Below are 17323 nucleotides of genomic sequence, written 5' to 3' on the forward strand. Positions count from 1 at the left end.
AGGGACGGGAACTATTACGGCTCTCTGCAAGGGTGGGGGAGGTCGGTCCCAGTCCTAGGACTGGCCCTCGGTGAGTGCCAAGGCCAGCGGCCACCACGGTTTGGAACAAGGACGGTGTTAGAGAGGCTCCTGAGAATGGGGTCCCCTGCCTCCCTCTCCGCCACTGCCAGAAAGAGGTCGGGGCACAGTGGCCAGAGACACTCCTGTCCAGGGTCTGCCTCCCAGCCTCCTGGGACCCTGACTGCTGGGCTCAGACACCTGCTCTTAATCCCAGTTCTTGAGGGAGGGGAGCCTGAACCCCAGCACCCACATCCGGCGGGGGGGGGCCTGGGAGTCTACTGACACCAAGTCTCGGTTTCCCCATGTCCCACAGGTGTGGGTGGGGCCGGGCCTGTCACCTGCCCCCTCCCCCACTCACATGGTGTTAAAGAAAATGAGTCACAGACGGAGCCTGAGAACCCTGGCTTTGTGGGGACAGACATCACCTTTCACCTTCCCGCCCAGAGAGGGGACCAGGCAGGAAGCCGGCCGTGCAGTGAGGCTGCCCCCACCCCCCACCCCCCCCAACCTTCCACTTCCTGCCTGGTCCCAGCTGTCGGCAACCACCGCAGGGCACGGCCCGCAGCGGGGGAGAGCCCGGGATTCAGGAGGGAGCCGGATCCTTGAGGAGGGAGGGCCCCGGACTGTGTGTCCTTCCTTGTCCTGAGGCTGCTACCCTCCAGCCAGGGCCGGGCTTTGTGGGTCAGTGGAGGAAGTGTTGTAATGCCAAGTACCAGGCCGGGGGCCTGAGGGCAGCTCGGGGCAGCCTCGCCAGGACCCCCTGACGCAGCCACTGGCCAGACTCCAGCCTCGGTCGGCCCTACCTTGGCCAGAGGCCCTGACAGCGCTGGCTGGTTCTCAAAGGGAGAGCCTGGGAGTCCCCTGGCTGGGGACACCTGGGCAGCGGGGGGAGGGGCAGCTCGGGGAGACGCCCTCCCCCCCCCCCCCCCCCAGCCATATGGCCTATCCCTGCCACCGCCCACAGGCGATGCGAACCCCCCTCCCTGTAACCTTCTCTGCATTTGCTAATGTTTTGTGACATAAAGCCCTGAGATTAATTTTTTGCCTCTGTCTTAATTGAAGGAACCATTTAGTGCCGATTTAACTATTATTACCAAATCATCAGGATTGATGCAGCGAGCACGCAGGCTCGCCAATCGCGTTTGGAGCAGCTCGTTGGATTTATGCAAATAGGTCTGCCGGGAGAGGCAATTTGTAGCCGGGAAGGACAATTATGCCCGGCCCGGGAGCGTGCCAACGAGTGCGCCGGGCGGGTAATGGATAATAACATTGCGCCGACAGCGTGCGCAGCACCGCAGCGTGACCAACAGTGTTACACGGTGCAGACAGAGAGGCTTTTCCGCAACGCCGCCTGGCACCCGAGGGGGCCGGGCGCGGGCAGGGGTGATGCCCCGGCCAGGTGTGTGGACCTGGTGTGGCCACGCACCGGGCCCGGCGTGGGGCAGAGGGAAGGGGAGAGGTCTGCAGCGGGCTCTGTCTGTGGCTACAGCTCTGGGAGAGGGGAGCTGGGTCCTCACGGGAGCTTGAAGGCGGGGGGAGCCAGCAGCGTGCGGACAGGGGCGTCGAGGGCACCCTGGGCCCACCCCAGTCCCGCCACACGCACCCCCAGCCCGGGGCACCCCACGGCGGCCCACGCACCGGGACTTACTTGACTTTCTTGCCGTCGCCCCTGGGGAGCTGGCCCCCAGGACGCAGGGCGGGCAGCAAGCTGGGGTACTTGCGCTTCCTGGGCCGGCCGGGCCCCCGCCTCGCGGGGCTGCGCGAGCTCTCCTCTCTCCTGCAGGCCACGGGGGTGGGGGGCGCTCAGAGGCTTGCACCCACCCTGGCCCCCCTGACAGGGGTTCAGCAGAGGGCACTGGCCTTGGAGGGCTGCAGGGGCAGAGCAGGCCCCCCCGAGACTCGGGGAGCTGGGCCCTCACGTGGCCCAACGCGCCAGCCTTCCTCCCACGGCCTCCGGGGGCCATCCTGGACGCCAGCCTCCAGCCCGGCTCAGCCCGGGCGCGCGTGGGGTGGCTCCCTGACCCCGAGGTAGTGGTCCCGGGCCTGCACAGCGGGGGGGGGGGGGGGGGGGGGGCCCCCCACCCGGCCCCCGCCGCGCCCGCCCCGCCCGGCTGCCGCCCGGGGCCCTACTCGTGGTCGTGTCTGCGCTGGAGGCGAGCCAGCTCCCGCTGCTTCTCCTTGTAGCGCCGCTGCAGCTCTGCCAGCTGGACGCGCATCTCTACCTCCTGCGTGTCCAGCCGGTCGATGGCGGCCTTGAGGGGGCAGACCTGGTGGGCAGGGGCACGGGGGCCTGTGAGCCCAGGCGGGGCCCCACGGCGGGGGCGGCCGGCACGGGTGCTCAGGGGGCCCCTTGGGTTGTGGCACCGGGGGCGACCGGGCCCCCCCCTCCCCCCCACTCACAGGCTTGGTCTTGGGGGTCCAGGTGTCCTTCCGTTGCAGAATCTGCATGCGGGGGGTGAGTGTGGGAGCCCTGCAGGGGTCGGCAGCGGGGGGCCGGGCAGAGGAGGAGGGGCTGTCCAGGCCAGCGGCCTCCACCAGGGACCAGGCTGAGGCCAGCGTGGCCAGGCGCTGCAGGTCGAACGCCAGCACGTCCTTTTCCTCTGCGGGGGACACGAGGGTCAGTGTGTGTGCGGCAGGCCGGCACGTACCGCCCCCCACAGGGTCTCCTGTTGTCCGCCTGCATCTTGGTCTGGCCCGGACCCTCCAGGCTGCCCGGCTCCCCCAGCCACGAGGACCAAGGGCCAGGGTGAGGTGGTGGGAAACAGCGAGATGGGCACAGGGGCAGGCACCGAGCACCCTGCCTCAGCTCCGGGGAGAGGAGAAGTCCCCCCTGGCTACTGTGGGCCAGGCCAGTTGGGGAAGCGCCCAATCCGTCTGATAGAGGCTTGTGGCTTATTCGGCCTCAACAGAAAGTGCCCGTGCGTTTCCTGCCCCTCCCAGATTCGTGAAGAGTGGGGTGAGAGGAACGGCCCAGGGCAGGGTCCGAGCTGAGCCAGTGGAGGGCAGCGTCCATCCAGGGGTGAGGCCTGGAGCGGAGACTCGGGATGGGGCAGGGTGGCAGCGGAGGTGGGGAGTCAGGCCCCCGTGGGCAGGCTGTTCCCACGAGGAGCCACGGCCAGGGAAGGGGAGCCGGCCAGGGGGAGCCCTGCGGGGTCAGACGGCTGCTGGGACTAAAGCCGTCCACGGGCAGTTGTGCTTTTCAGGACCTACAGGACACACAGCTCCTCCGAGGTGGCCGGGGAGCAGCGATATCCCAGTGGCAATGAGCACATCGAACACCCTGAACGTGGCTTCTAATTCCACCTCCCTGGAAAGGAGCCTGGCTCCTGGGAGAAATGCCTGTTTCCAGGGGCAGGGGTGGTGTGTGGTGAGCCAGGAACACAGGAGGTGCTCGGAAGGTGAGGGGGACACGGCGGCGGGCACATGGGCCAGCTGCAGGGGCCGAATCTGACACAGCTCCAATCCTCCGGTTAAATAGTGAGAGTGCAGATTACAACCGGCCAAAGAGAGTAAGAATCCGCGAGTCACCCTGCCACAAACAGGTTAAATGCACGGAGAGAATGCGTGAAGAGGCAGGGACAACTGCTTCCAAGCACCTCCCTGCGAAATACTCGTTAACCGCAAAGGGGGGACGCGGCCATCAGGGTGAGCCGGCCTCAGCAATGGGACAAGGCGGCGAGGCGGGTGCCAGGAGCTGAAACTTCTGGACGCCGGTTCTGAGCTGAGGCCACAGGAGGCTGTGTCGGGTGGCCCCGGAGCGGGAGGCTAAGGGGCTCTCTCCTCCTAGGGCGTGGGCTGTTCTTCCCTCTGGAAGCCAGGGCAGGGCTGTCCGGAAGCCCTACTTCAGCGACAAGTCCCACACGGTGTCCTATCTGTTGGGGTCACTGTGGTCACCAGGAAGCTCCTTTGCTCCCCTGCCCGGGCGGCCCGGCCCCGGTCCTCAGGCTCAGCCTGCTGAGCCGGTACAATCCCGTGGGTGAGCCTGGGGGTGGGGGTGGGGGTGGGGGTGGGGTTGGAGATGAGGTAGGGAGGGCTTTTCTTGGCTTCAAACAACACCCTGCAAAGCTCTGCAGCCCTGGGGGCTGTGGAGAGAGAGACAGCCCCACCCCGATGCCCTGGGGTGTCTCTAACTCCTGTCCCTGGAAGGGCCTGGGGCCAGACAAGCCGCAGCTTCACAGACCTGGATCCCAGGCTCACTCAGGAGAAAAAGGGGCATCCACACTCCGGGACGGACAGGGTCTGGGCTCCCCAAACATCTGGGGTGGAAGGGAGGCTCAGGTGGCTCTCCAAGGGCGGGATGTTCTGGTGTCTCAGGGCCGGGCTCCTGGGTACAGACCTCCCCATCCAAGGCCAGGCAGACACAGGGTCTGACTCCCCGCCCTTCTCCCCCCCGAGGGCTCAGTCTGGGGGTCAAGTCCCTGCATCTGGTGCGGAGGTCTGAGGGCCGGGCAGTGCCCCCACTGAGGCCCCCCCCCCCCCAACTTGAGCCCAGGTGGGGGCAGGCCAAGGGTCCTGCAGCTGAGGTCTTCTGGGTGGGGCTGAGGGGCTCTGAGTACCCAGGTCAGTGAGGTTGCCCATGAGCAAATGGCCTGGGGTTTGAACTCCTGCCCCACCACAACTCGGCTGCAAACCTGCCAACCTCCTCGTCCCTGCTTCCCAGGGGCCTTCCACCAAATGCCGTGCCCGGCCTGGAGGGGGTTCAGGGGGTCCCTTCTGGGGAGGAAGGGACAGGAGGCTCTGCTGTCCCTTGGGACCCCTGCTTCCTGGGACATATTTCTCCCACTTTCTCCCTCTGTGAATCTTGCTGCTCATCTGAGATCGCAGCCAATCTCCTAATTCATTTCAGGCAAGGCGGTCATTGTGCTCATAGGGAACAGCTCTGGCTCTGAGAGTGCACAGACTAGCCAGTTAACTGGGACAGAGGACAGGATGGGGCCTGGGTGCTCCAAGAGGGGAGGGTGGGGGTCTGGGTGTTCCAGGAAGGGAGGGTGGGGGCCTGAGTGCTCCAGGAGGGGAGGGTGGGAGCCTGGGTGCTCCAAGAGGGGAGGGTGGAGGTCTGGGGGTTCCAGGAGGGGAGGGTGGGGGCCTGGGTGCTCCAAGAGGGGAGGGTGGAGGTCTGGGGGTTCCAGGAAGGGAGGGTGGGGGCCCGAGTGCTCCAGGAGGGGAGGGTGGGGGCTTGGGTGCTCCAAGAGGGGAGGGTGGAGGTCTGGGGGTTCCAGGAGGGGAGGGTGGGGGTCTGGGGGTTCCAGGAAGGGAGGGTGGGGGCCTGGGTGCTCCAGGAGGGGAGGGTGGGGGCCTGGGTGCTCCAAGAGGGGAGGGTGGGGGCCTGGGGGTTCCAGGAGGGGAGGGTGGGGGCCTGGGGGTTCCAGGAGGGGAGGGTGGGGGCCTGAGTGCTCCAGGAGGGGAGGGTGGGGGCTTGGGTGCTCCAAGAGGGGAGGGTGGGGGCTTGGGTGCTCCAAGAGGGGAGGGTGGGGGCCTGGGGGTTCCAGGAGGGGAGGGTGGGGGCCTGGGGGTTCCAGGAGGGGAGGGTGGGGGCCTGAGTGCTCCAGGAGGGGAGGGTGGGGGCTTGGGTGCTCCAGGAGGGGAGGGTGGGGGCTTGGGTGCTCCAGGAGGGGAGGGTGGGGGCCTGGGGGTTCCAGGAGGGGAGGGTGGGGGCCTGGGGGTTCCAGGAGGGGAGGGTGGGGGCCTGGGGGCTCCAGGAGGGGCGGGTGGAGTGGCGACCTGGCCATGCATCTTCCTCGGTCCACACACCCCAGCGACTGAGGCGCCTGGCCTGGGCTGTAGTTGCAACGCCCACAAGGGACTCACGTGGTCTCCACGTGAGCGTTCTTTCAATGAATGGGCCGCGGTCCAGCAGGCATTCACATGCACAGACTGGGTGGCCACACACACTGGGCCCGGCATCCGCTCGGCACTTTCGTGCCAGCCACGCTCATGTGGTGGGTCTGGGCAGCCCGGGCCCGGCCCGGGGCTCCCCCCCTCACCCTACAGCCCGGAGCCCTAACTTAGGCCCTCCTGGGGTCCAGCTGGGAGTCCACGGTGGGTGCTCCCCAGCAAACTGCCCTCGGCACAGCGGTGGGTCCGTCTAGGTGGGCAGGAGGGGTGACACAGAGGCCTCTGGGGAAATTAACTTTACGAGAACATTTGCTTTATCTCCAAAGAGCACAAAAGGCGCCTGTGGCTGGCAGCAGAGCGCTTTATGCGTCAGGAAAACAAGTGGGCAAGCTGAGAGAACTCTGTTGGGCTCTGTCTATAAATATCAGCGCGCACGATGCCTGGCTGGGGGTGCTCCCGCGCGAGGGTTTCCTCAGGGGGCCCCTCTGGAGCGACTGCCCCGGCTGGCCTGTGTGGGGTCCCCACGGGCTCCAGTCCAGGGCTCACCATGGGGTGGCACCAGGCCCTGTGCCCGCACCCTGGGGCCCCTCTGGGGCCGGGAGCCCAGAAGCATCTCAACCTGCATTCAGCCCCGGGACAGGAAGGACCGGCACCTCGGCCCTGGTGACATTGCGGGGGACACGTGGTCAGTCTTGGACCACTTCCCCTGGGCCTGGGAGGCAACAGCCTAAGCAGAGACCTGGCAGGCCTCGGGCCAGGAGCCACACAGGCTTTCCTCTGCCTTCCCGGAGGCAAGGCCCCAGTTCAGCCACCTCATCCCCCTGAGGGTCTTGGCTTCCTCGTAATGTGACTGGGGGACAGCGTATGGGGACAACTGTAAGGCCCCCACGGGGCGCTGTGGACACTGCAACATACACGGGGCATGCTGACCCAGACTCTGTCCTTCTGAAACCACGGTCAGGGTGTAGTCCTGGCCCCGAGGGTCCAGCTTCCAGAGCGTTCACAGGGTGGTGCTTACCTCGCAAGGCGGGCTCCCTCCTTTGCTGCTGGATCTCCAGGTCGGCCAGCTCGCTGAGCAGGGCAATTCCATGAATCCCTGAGCTACAGGCCGAGGGGGCTGTGCGTGGGGGCCCAGGGGCAGCGGCAAGCTGTGGGTCCGGCGGGCTGACACCTGGCAGGTCCCCCAGGTCGATGGTGGCGGCCACCAGGGCGTCCAGGCCCGGGAGTGCCCTGGGCAGGTGGCTGTTCTTGGAAGCTGGCCCCCGGCCCTCCTCCTCCTGCAGCTCGACCTCCTGATACTCAGCCCCCTCTTCCGGCTTTGCTTCCCTGGGGGCCTGCCAATTGCCCGGCCCGGCCTCACTGAGGGCACCTGGACTCTTCAGCTGCTGCGGGGCCGGGGCGCTGGCCCCCGATGAAGGCCCTGGCCCCACCTCCGTGCCCCTCTCCACCACGGCCCCCTCCTCTGCAGCCCCTCCCTGAGTAGAATGAGCCTGGCCGATGGCCTCGGGGCCCCCTCCCTCGAGGAGGGCCCCACATCGCAGTTCTCGAAGCCCCTCCAGTGGGCTGAGGTCTGCTGCCTTCCCCAAGGGTCCCCGCTCGGCAGGGTGGGGGGTGGCGGCAAGGTCCTGGGTGGCCTCCCTGGCCCCCAAGGGCAACCCCGGCTCCTGTGGGCTCTGGGGGCTTCGGGGGGGCAGCTCCCCGGGTAGTAACGTCCTCGCTGGCTCAGGCTGGACCCTGGGAGCTGCAGTTTGCATAGTTTTGGGGTCCGAGAGGTCAGGAGAGTGCACGCTGGGGGACAGGGAGAAGCCCGAGCTGGCCACAGGGCACGTGTATCCGGGAGGCAGGTCTGTGAAAGAGGGAGTGTTGTCAGGAGAGGGCAGCTGGGGGCACGGGTGGCCCTGTGCCAAGAGGGTGGCCTCAAATCCCCGACTGCCACCTGGGAGGGAGGGTCTCCAGCCTGCCCTCTGCCTTCGAAACAGGTGAGATGAGGACAGGGAACACGTTACACTGAGGGGGCACCTGAGGGCAGGAGAGGAGGTCCCTGGAGCCAGCGCCCCCAGCCCAGCCCAGGACGCTCTCCCTGGCCAGACGGCTGTGACCACCTCAGCTCCTGCCGTGGCCCCGGGGGTCCACAGGGGTGTGCAGGGGCCCTCTGGGGCACGGCGTGCTGTGGCTAACCAGAAGGGGGGTGGTTTAAAACAAGATACTTGGACCAGGCTTTCTCAGAACCAGAACGAGCCGGCAGCCTGTCGGAGGCATGCCCCATTAACTGCATTAAAAAAAAAAAAAAAACTAAGAGGAAAAAAGCTAGCAACACTCCCCACCCCAAAACCCAAACCCCCCAAAAACAAAAACACAACTTCTGTTGGCTCAGTCTCCTTATTGTGGGACGGGGGCAGGTTTTATGTTTGCCACACGGGTTTGCCGCGTCAACGTGGGGCCTTGTTCAGGGACAGCGAGAGCCTAGGGGCGCGGCGGGCGGGCGGTGGGCGGCAGGAGCCCAGACGGCTCCAGGAGGAGCTCCCTCGCCCCGCTTCGCCGAGACCCGGAGCCAGGGACGGGAGCCGGTCCTGCGGCTGGTGCCCAGGTCCTGCCACCGGCCCCAGCAGGCCAGGCACTTCACTGTCCGTAGCCCCCACTGCCGGTCAGCTGAGCCCAGCCCTCATCCCGCCCCGTCTGCCAGGAACTGGGGAGGAGGTGGTGGTGGGGTCCCTCAGTGCTCGCCGCATGGGTCATCCAGGATTGTGGACGGGGAAGGACAAGGAACAGCGCCCTGGGCCCTACCTGGAAGGCCTTTGCAGGTGCCAAACCAGGTAGCCCCCTCAGTTCAGCTCTGCCCACCCGGAAGTGGAGAAAAGCCTCCGAGTGGAAGGGGGCGGGCCCAGGTCAGCCCAGCGCTGCCCACTCTCACCTGGTTCCAACGCGCTCAGGTCGGCTCCGGACCGCCGGCCCTCCCCGCTCTTGTCCTCGGAGCTGGGCAGCTTGGAGCCGGGCCCGGGGCTGCCCGAGGGGCGGACGGATAAAGTGCACGAGGCTCCGGGACGCGGTGGCGGTGGCGGTGTGGGGCAGCTGGCAGGGGGCTTCGGGGTAGGCGAGTGGCAGCAAGGGGACAGCTTGGCAGGGCCTATGGTGGCAGGTGAGGGGGTGCCCTTGGCTGTGGGGGTTAAGGCAACTGGCTTGTGGGTGGACTTCAGGGTCTTCTCCTGGGTGGGCTCTTCCTGCTCCAGGTGGTGGTCCTCGGGCTTCCGCTGTCGGCGGGGGGGGGGGAGGGAGAGGCTCAGCCAGCTCGACCCCCTGCTCAGGGCATTGGGGGGTGGGGAAGCCTGGAGCAGAGAGGGAGGAAGGAGCCCTGGGTCCCCGCTGGGTGTGCCCTGGGCAGGTACCTGGACGGGCGCAGCCCTCTGCTGCTGCTGCTGCTGTAGGGCATAGAGCTCTTGCTGGCGCAGGAGCTGGGACCGCGAGTACACGGGGAGCTGGCTGGGGTGCTGCACGTGGGAGGCGGGGCCCCGGCCCCCATACATGGGGGGCCACAGTGAGGCCTGGTCCATGACGTCAGCTGTGGGCAGGGCCAGAGGAACCATCAGACAGATGGACCAGGACCGGGCCCGTGCCCTGTGCCCCGTGTCCCCAGCCCCCTGAGCCGGCCCCTTCCCCGCCCCTCACTTACCTTGCGCCTGCTTCCTGGGCCTGGGCCTGGGCCACACGGGCGGGCAGCCCCGCCTCACTGTCCCCACGGCCGTGTGGGCTGCTCCCTTCTCCAGACCCACTTCCCACACCCCCCACCCCATACAAACAGCCGGCCCGGGAGGCTCTTACCAAGCGCGTGGGGGGCTGTGTGGGGCGTGGGCTCCGAGGGCAGAATGACGAGCTGTGCAGGGCTGTCCTGGGAGAGGGGGAAGACGGAGGGTATGGAGCCGGGCACAGAGGCGGCGAAGCCGGGGGGCAAGTTCTGGTGCAGGGCGGGGTGCCCGAGGCCTGGGGAGACAAGGCCCGGTCACCAGGGCGCGTGCAGCACCGGGTCCTGACACTCTCGGGCCTCCCACACCAGGCTGAGGACCGTCCAGCCCGGTCAGGACGCAGGCCCCACCTCAGGCATCCTGGCTGTCCCTCCCCCACCCCCACCCCCCACCGCCTGCCCTGGGAGCACTGACCATAGGAATGCCCCCCCATCCACAAAGAGGGGCTGCGGGTGCGGGGCAGCCACGGGGGGTGGGCGGGGTGGGGGTGGGGGGCTGGGTCCCCGCCCAGCTGGCTGTTCTGCAGCGAGGAGCCGCTGGCGATCATGAGATGAGGGGCCAGGTCTCCGGGGCAGCTGCCGGGCGGGTGGATCCGGGAGAACTCCAGGCGGTCCTTGTCCCTGTGCATCACCGAGGTTGGAGGGGGCTCAGCCCAACCGCCTGGCCACCTACCCACCTCCTCCACCCCATCCTGTGGACATCAACCTTGGAGGAGGGAGTGGGGCTCAGAAGGTCCCAGGTACACCACAGGATAGGGCGGGCCTCAGTATTGGGGGCCTCCACCCCCACAGCGGCCCCGACAGCAGAGGGAAAAGTTCGCAGAGCTCCCCTCGACACGGGCAGAAACCCCAGCAAACCTGGGGTCGGGGTAGGCAGACCTGCCCGAGTCAGGCCACAAAGCCTGACCCCCCCCCCCCCCACTGCCCCCGCGGCGGCTGAAGCCCTGTTCTCACTGAAGCAGGAGCTCCCGGCCGGCGAGCCCCAGGCGGTCCTCGGACAGGCGTGCCCTTTCTTCCTCAGCCTCCAGGTCCAGCACGTGGGTGGAGCGGGGCCCAGCTCCTGCTGCGGACATGGCCGAAGGGACAGGGGCTGGGGCGGCCGGAGAGCCAGAGGCTAAAGCAAGCAGGGCAAGGGGGTGACAAGCCGAGGGAGGGTCTCCCGCCCCATGGGCCTCGGGGGTTCTGCCGAAGGCAGGTGTGGGGAGTGGTGGCTTCGAGGGATGGGGGCGGGCCGGTCAGCCCAGTGAGGGACGGGACCGAAGACGTGGGGCGGGGACGGCGGGTGAGTCCAGGGCCCGCCCTTTGTGAGCTCCGGATGGGCAGAGGAGGGCAGGCCGGCCACACTCCCCGCCTTCCTCCCTGCGCAGGGGCCTACCTTTGAATGCAGGGGCTGCCCGGCCCTGCCGCCCGGTGTTGGTGCCGTAGGCCATCTCGGGCCGGCTCACCGTGTCCTTCTGCCGGGACAAGGCCACCGCGATGCCCACGGGAGGCTGCCTCACTTCCGCGTCACTGTGTGGGGTGTCGTGTTCCCGGCTTCGGGCACAGTCGGGCCTCTCTGCCTCGCCCGGGGCCTGGGCTGGGCCTTTGGAGGTGGGGAACTTCACATCCTGCTGGGCACAGCTGGCCTTGAGGCCACCCAGGCCCACGAAGGGTGCCTTCTGGCCGACGACCAGCGCTTGGTTGCTGTATTTGAGCAGGTTCTTCATGGCCGAGACCTCATCGGGTGGGGCGGGCAGATCCTGGGGCAGGAGTGCGGCCTGCTGCAGGCTGCTGCTAAAGGGGTCCAGGTAGGTGCCAGCCTTATGCTCCTCGCCAATGGCCATGGCAGTGCCCTGGCCCGACTGGATGCTCCACGGGGGTAGGTGGGGCCCACCATAGCCCAGAGACGCCAGTTCCAGGGACGTGCGCTTGGCTTCCGCCCCACTGCCCCCTGGCTCCACCTCGGGGGTCACCAAGTGCTGCTGATGCCGGATCCGGGCCACCTTCTGGGCCCCAGGGGGACCGGAGGGGGCCTCCTTGCTGGCGGTCTTATCTAAAGTGCAGCAGGCCTGGGTGACCTTCCCACCGAGCGGGTCCTGGTGACTCGGCCGGGCACAGTCCTGGGAGTGGGCAGGCAGCTCGAAGTAGCCACTTTTGTCCAGACCACCTTTGGGGAGCCCGGAGAAGGGGGTCTCGGGGCCTGTGCTGTTGAGATACTCCAGGCCCTTTAGCCGGGGGTTGAGAGCCGCCTCGAAGCCCCCAGGCCGCCGCTCGGCCTTGCCCTCGGCCTTCAGGTGAGCGTAGGAGACCCCATAGGGCACAGCGTGTTCAGGGGCCAAGGCCCCATCGAGGTGCCGGTCTTTGCCGTCACCTGCCACCGCACAGGCCTCGGCTGCCTGAAAGGGGCGGCTCTTGTCCGCCAGGTGTCCCACAGAAGGCACGAAGGTGGGCCCGCTGGCCTTCAGGTCTCGGGGGACTTTGTCCTGCAGCGGGCAGAGCCCGTCCGGGCCCGCGTGCAGCTGCAAGCAGGGGAAGGAGCCGGTGGCTGTGCTGAGGGGCGGGGGCGGCCCGGCGGGCAGGCCAGACGGCACCGCGTAGGACGTGGCCTGGCACCGCGTCTGCCGCCTCTCCAGGCCCTCGCCGAAGGCCGGCCCGGGCTCTGCGGGGCCCGCCGCCTCCTTGGTGCAGCGTCCGGAGGCCGCGATGCCCACGCCGGGCCGCACCAGCATGCCCCCCGCGCAGCTGGCCAGCGAGGCCTTGCCCGTCTCGCCGTTGAGCACCTTGGTGTTGAGGAGGCAGGAGGCGAGGTGCTTGGGGCGGCCCTCGCAGGCGCCCCGGGGCGTCCCGCCGCCGTCCTTGCAGTGGCCGTCTGCCGGCATGGGCAGCACGAGCTTGTGCCGCTCCTTGCCGCCGTCCTCCTCCCCCGCTGCCGGCCTCTCCTTGCCCTCTGCAGCCTTGCCGGCCTTCTCTCTGCCCAGCTCTCTGCCCATGAGGAAGCGGTCGAACTCCTTGGCACCCTTCTGCAGGGGGCCGGGCTCGCCTCGGTCGCGGCTACAGGAGCTGATGGGGTGGCCGGGGGCGGCTCGGGCCACGCCGGGGAAGTTGTGGTTGGCAGGCAGGAGGGTGGGCTGGGGGGGCAGGTTGCGCAGGTAGAAGTTATCTGCGTGCCGAGAGAACCGTGTGGTCACCGGAGGGCTGGGGGACTTCCCCAAGACACAGGCTCCAGGAGCCTGTCCACCGCCTGCTGGCAGTTACCGTCTGAGAAGGTTTAAAGTTGTAAGAGACGTCACGTGGGATCTCCCACTTTAACCGTGTTTAAGTGCGCCGTCGGCTGGCACTGCGAACCTTCACGGTGCCGTGCAGTCGCCACCACCGTCCGTCTCCAGAACTTTATCGTCGTTCTGTCCCCGGTAAACACTAACTCCCTCTCCCTAGGAAGGTTCTGACTCGTGTTCGGCCCCCCGGGAGGTGGGAGCTGCGAATGGCCCGGGGCCCCTGCCCTGCCCGGCGCCCACAGGGATTAGAGCCAGAGGGGTACGGGGCCACAGGCATCTCCCCCGCCCCAGGCAACGCCAGGGCCTCAAAATCGGCCATCAGAACCTTAAAAGCAGGGGAGGTCGCTGACTCACGGTTCGGGGCTGCCTAAGTGGCCGGTGGCACACAGCATGTGGCGTGATGTGGCCACCACACCGCTGGCTGTGCCCGGACACCCGGCCACTGCAAGCGGGACCGTGCACTGTGGGCTGCGAAGTGCCCGTCTCTGACTAGGCCCCTGTAAGGGCTAAGACCCAGGAGAAAGTGAGGCCAAGTCTGAGGATGGGCTGGGGGCGGAGGACCCCGCTCGCCTACCTCCTGAACACCCTGGCAGGCCCCCAGCTCCTCTCTGCATGTTAACTGTGGGCACCTCAGGCCGGGGGATCCGGGGATGCTTTGAAGGGAGAAGAGGAAGTGATCGCAGCCGGCAGCCCCCACAGCTCTGGGCCCATGGAGGCTGGCGGTGGGTGGTGGGCAGTAGGGGGCAGTGTACCCCCAGCTCCCTGGGCTGGGCCGTGGCCTGCTGTCCAGCCTGGGCCCTGGGCCAGCCCTTCCAGCCTGGGGCCGCCCGCTGCTCCCAAAGCTGGGCTCCTGTCTCTGTGGACCTGGGGTACCCCGAGGGGGCAGACAAGGGGGAACAAAGAAACATTTGGAACTTGTAAAACTGTCCTCATGCACGTAAGTTCCTTGTCAATTTCCTGCTAATTAAAACTGGCAGGGAGGGGGGCAGGGGGCGGGGCGCCGGGGAAGAGTAGCCTGGGTGAAACCTAATTAGCTTGATTTCCGAAACCAAAACGTTCTTGGGTGGGGCTCCACCACAGCACTGAAAGCCCAGAGGCCACGAGCGCCCCATTGCTGCAAGGGCAGTTCTGGGCTCTGGGTCACCGGGTCGGGCTGTCGCCCCTGACAAATGCTGTCAAAACGGCTGCACGCGTGGGAGTTTGGGGGACCCCGCCTGGGGCCGGTGGGGGCTGTCCTCTGGCTGGGTAGCGGAGCACCTGGCCCCACATGCGGGAAACTTGGTTTCCGGGGAGCAGCCCTCACCTACCCATCTCCTGGGGCAGGGGGTGGCAGGCTTTCCTGGCCCTGGCACAGGCCGACCCTTGTCCGAATCAATCCCAGCCAGCCCATCCTCGGCTGGGTCAAGGCCAAAGCTTTCCGGACCTCAGCTGCCCCGCCCGGCCCAAAGGCACAAGACACAGCAATGTCCGGGAGTGGGAAGCTTGTTGGGAGAAAGGACTGGGGCAGGGCTAGGAGGACATGAGCACTGGCCATAGGCTCCACCCCCAAAGTGCCTCACTGGGGGTCACCTTGCTGGGGGCCTCCCTTCCTTCCCTGAGGCCCCCTTCAGCACACTCTGATTGAACTGCTAGGTCCTGAAGCCCAGCCCGGTGTCCTGTCCATCAGCCAGACCCTGCTGGGTGCTTTGTGGTCCCCTCCTCTGCCTCCACTGAGGGCCCCAGGCTTGGGGCTCCTTGGGATCCCCGGAGCTGTGTGTGTCCTCACCCAGGTTGGCCCCTCTCCCTGGGCTGGCTCAACCTGTCCCCCACCATGTGTGTCCAGCCACCTCCTGGATACCCCTGGGAAAGTCCCTCTGTGTGGAAGACGAGCTCACCCCTCCCCTCTGAGCTGCTCCCCCGGAGGTGCACCCCTCCCACAGCCTGGCCATGAATGGGGCTCACCTAGGACCTCTTGACCTGCATGTCCCCTCCACACCCCCAGTGGGACCCCCATGCCCCAATTCAAGTCCATATCACTTGTCATCTGAAACATGGTAAGGAACCCAACAGCCTCCCTGCCCATCTACTGGCACGACCCCAGAGAAACCTTCCTAAAATGCAAATGAGATGTGATCCCATCCAGGAAAAATCTAGGAGACAGGGCACTGAGGGCCCCAGCCACTCCCCCGGTGGCCACATCTCCTGTGGGCTCCCTGACCTTGAGGTTGGGCTTTTGCATGAGAGTGCGTGTGCACGCCCGAGAGGGCACGCATGCACGTACACACGTGTGCACGTACACCCTCCCCACAGTCCCATCAGCCCTGCCTTCTCATCAGCAAAGCCCTGACCTCGGTGTCCCCTCTCCAGAGACACCTCCTGGGGGCCCCCTCCTGCCGATGGAATGAGAGCCCCTCCTCTGCCTGCTGGGGCACATTGACGCCCCAACACAGCCTGCAGCCTCTGTCTGACCTGAGGCCCCGGTGTGCAGCTTGGGTGAGGCAGGAAGTGCAGGCTTCTGGGGGCTTCCTCCCCCCCCACCCCCGCCCGATGGCATCCTCCCCCCCTGAGCTGCCCAGGGCGGTGGGGATCGGGAAATCGTGTGCGCAGGTCAAGGCTAGGTGCCGAGGGGCTAGGCACCACCCCTTAGGGGCTTCGGTCGTTTGGGAATCTTCCACCGGAACCGGAGACGTCCAGACAGCATGGCTGTGTCTTCAGGGTGCGCACCTAACCCCAGCACATGACCTGCCTCTTGGCCATGGTCCTGAGACTTTAAATCCTCCGGGAGCCTGAGAAGCAGGCTCCCTGTCCTCGGTCCCTACCCCTCCGTGGCCTGAGACCCGGAGAGGAGGGTCTGCCCAGGCTGGCCCTCTTCACCTGGTACCCCAGAAGCCCCCAGCCCCGCCCGGCCCCACCCTCCCGGATGCCCTGTGCCCCAGACCCCCAGCGAGGCCCCAAGCCAGCACTTGCCTTTTTGGGTTCCATAGAAACGATGTTGCCCATAGAGAACATTGCTGTTTCCATGGTGATCCAAGTGGCTCATGGGTAGGAAGGTGGATGCCAGACTCCCCGAAAATCTGGGGTACCCTGGAGCTGGAGGAGCAAGGACACTGGCTGCAGAGGCACCCCCGAGGCCCCGGCCCGCATGCACCCGGACCCCAGGGAGGGGAGAAGCAGTGGGCGGCCCAGGAGCGGCGCCCCGCAGAGCCTGGTATACAGCCCGCCGGTGGGAAATCAACCCATCAATACATCATATTAACTCTGACTCGACTAACACCATCCCTCTGGTGCGGCACAAATTGAATTGCTGATGGGCTGGGAGAGAGGAAGATGGGAGAGGGCGCCTGCGGTCCCTCCCCCAGTAGCACACGGCGGGAGCTCTGAGGCAGGGCAACAAAAGCTCCTCTCGGAGAGGCATCTTGGGAGGACGGGGCCGCAGCGGACACACATGCTGGACGGAGGCCCTTGCTGCACAGGCCGAACTGCCAGCCAGGACAGCCAGGGCCAGGTGCCACCTCGGCCCACGCCATCCAACGGGCACCTAAGTGCTCGGGCAGCCCGCACCCTGGGGCTGGCGCCGTCGGGGGATGCCGACTCGCATTTTGCTGGGGCTGCCAGCATGGCCTGGTTCTCCAGCGGCCCGGCCTCCAGTCTGGATCTACAGAGGGAGCTGGCCCCCAGCCCTGACACCCTCCCTGGGGTCTGAGTCATGCCAGGCAGGCCCTTCTCCGTCCCTCTGGGGCCTAAACTGTCCTTGGGGCCTGGCCCTGCCCAGCACAGGAACGCCAGCCATACCCTGGAGCTGGCCCCACCTGTTGGCCTCGGACCTTGGGGGCTCCTGCCACCTGGGATGCACACCGTGTCCCCAGAAGGGACGAGGACAGACAGGCGTAAGCACAGCCTGGGGGAGCTGTGTCTGCTGGATGTCCAGAGCCACCAGCCACCCTGACTGGGGCTCCTCACCGCTGGTCCTTCCCCCTCGTGGCCCAGCAGGGAGGGGCGGGGTGGGGGCCCACAGCTGGGGCAGGCAGGAGACAGTCTTACTCTAAGACTCCTGCTTGGAGCTGACGCTCTGAACGTGCTCTGTAGGAGTTTCTCTCACCCCATGGTTGTCCCAGGAGCGATCAGCTCCCAGGAGTGCCTTTGCACCCTTCAAGGTGGCCTTGGCTGTGAGGCGGGAACAGCCATCCAGGGCCTTCCCCGGGGAGCAGCGGCCACAGGGACAAGGAGGAGCTCGAGTGGGGCCCTGCGGACAGCAGTCCTGGGCGGGGAGGGCAGGCTGGCCCCCCAGGCTGGTGTGTGTGGCCTGTCGCCCTTGATAAAAGGGAGCCGTGAGCCCCATGCCTGGGGAACGGGCACCAGCACCCCTCCTAGGGTCACAGTGGAGTCCGGACGAGTCCTGGGGCAGAGAGCCCCATTTCATCCTGCCCATTAATCGCTTCCCTGAGTCCGTTTACGACAG

The 17323-nt window shown here is 67.0% G+C and overlaps 1 protein-coding gene across 1 annotated transcript in view; it reads right to left on the reverse strand.

The window, feature by feature from the left end:
• The window catches only part of BAHCC1 (BAH domain and coiled-coil containing 1), a 63192-nt gene that overhangs the window by 9888 nt on the left and 35981 nt on the right, over nt 1-17323 (reverse strand). The window contains 11 exon segments of the mRNA XM_058704944.1: nt 1709-1837; nt 2191-2327; nt 2461-2660; nt 6914-7741; nt 8807-9143; nt 9279-9451; nt 9712-9870; nt 10047-10252; nt 10586-10694; nt 11007-12770; nt 15832-15954. Coding sequence (XP_058560927.1) covers nt 1709-1837; nt 2191-2327; nt 2461-2660; nt 6914-7741; nt 8807-9143; nt 9279-9451; nt 9712-9870; nt 10047-10252; nt 10586-10694; nt 11007-12770; nt 15832-15954 — 4165 coding nt within the window.

The sequence above is a fragment of the Neofelis nebulosa genome, chromosome 16, assembly GCF_028018385.1.
Source record: "Neofelis nebulosa isolate mNeoNeb1 chromosome 16, mNeoNeb1.pri, whole genome shotgun sequence".
NCBI lineage: Eukaryota > Metazoa > Chordata > Mammalia > Carnivora > Felidae > Neofelis > Neofelis nebulosa.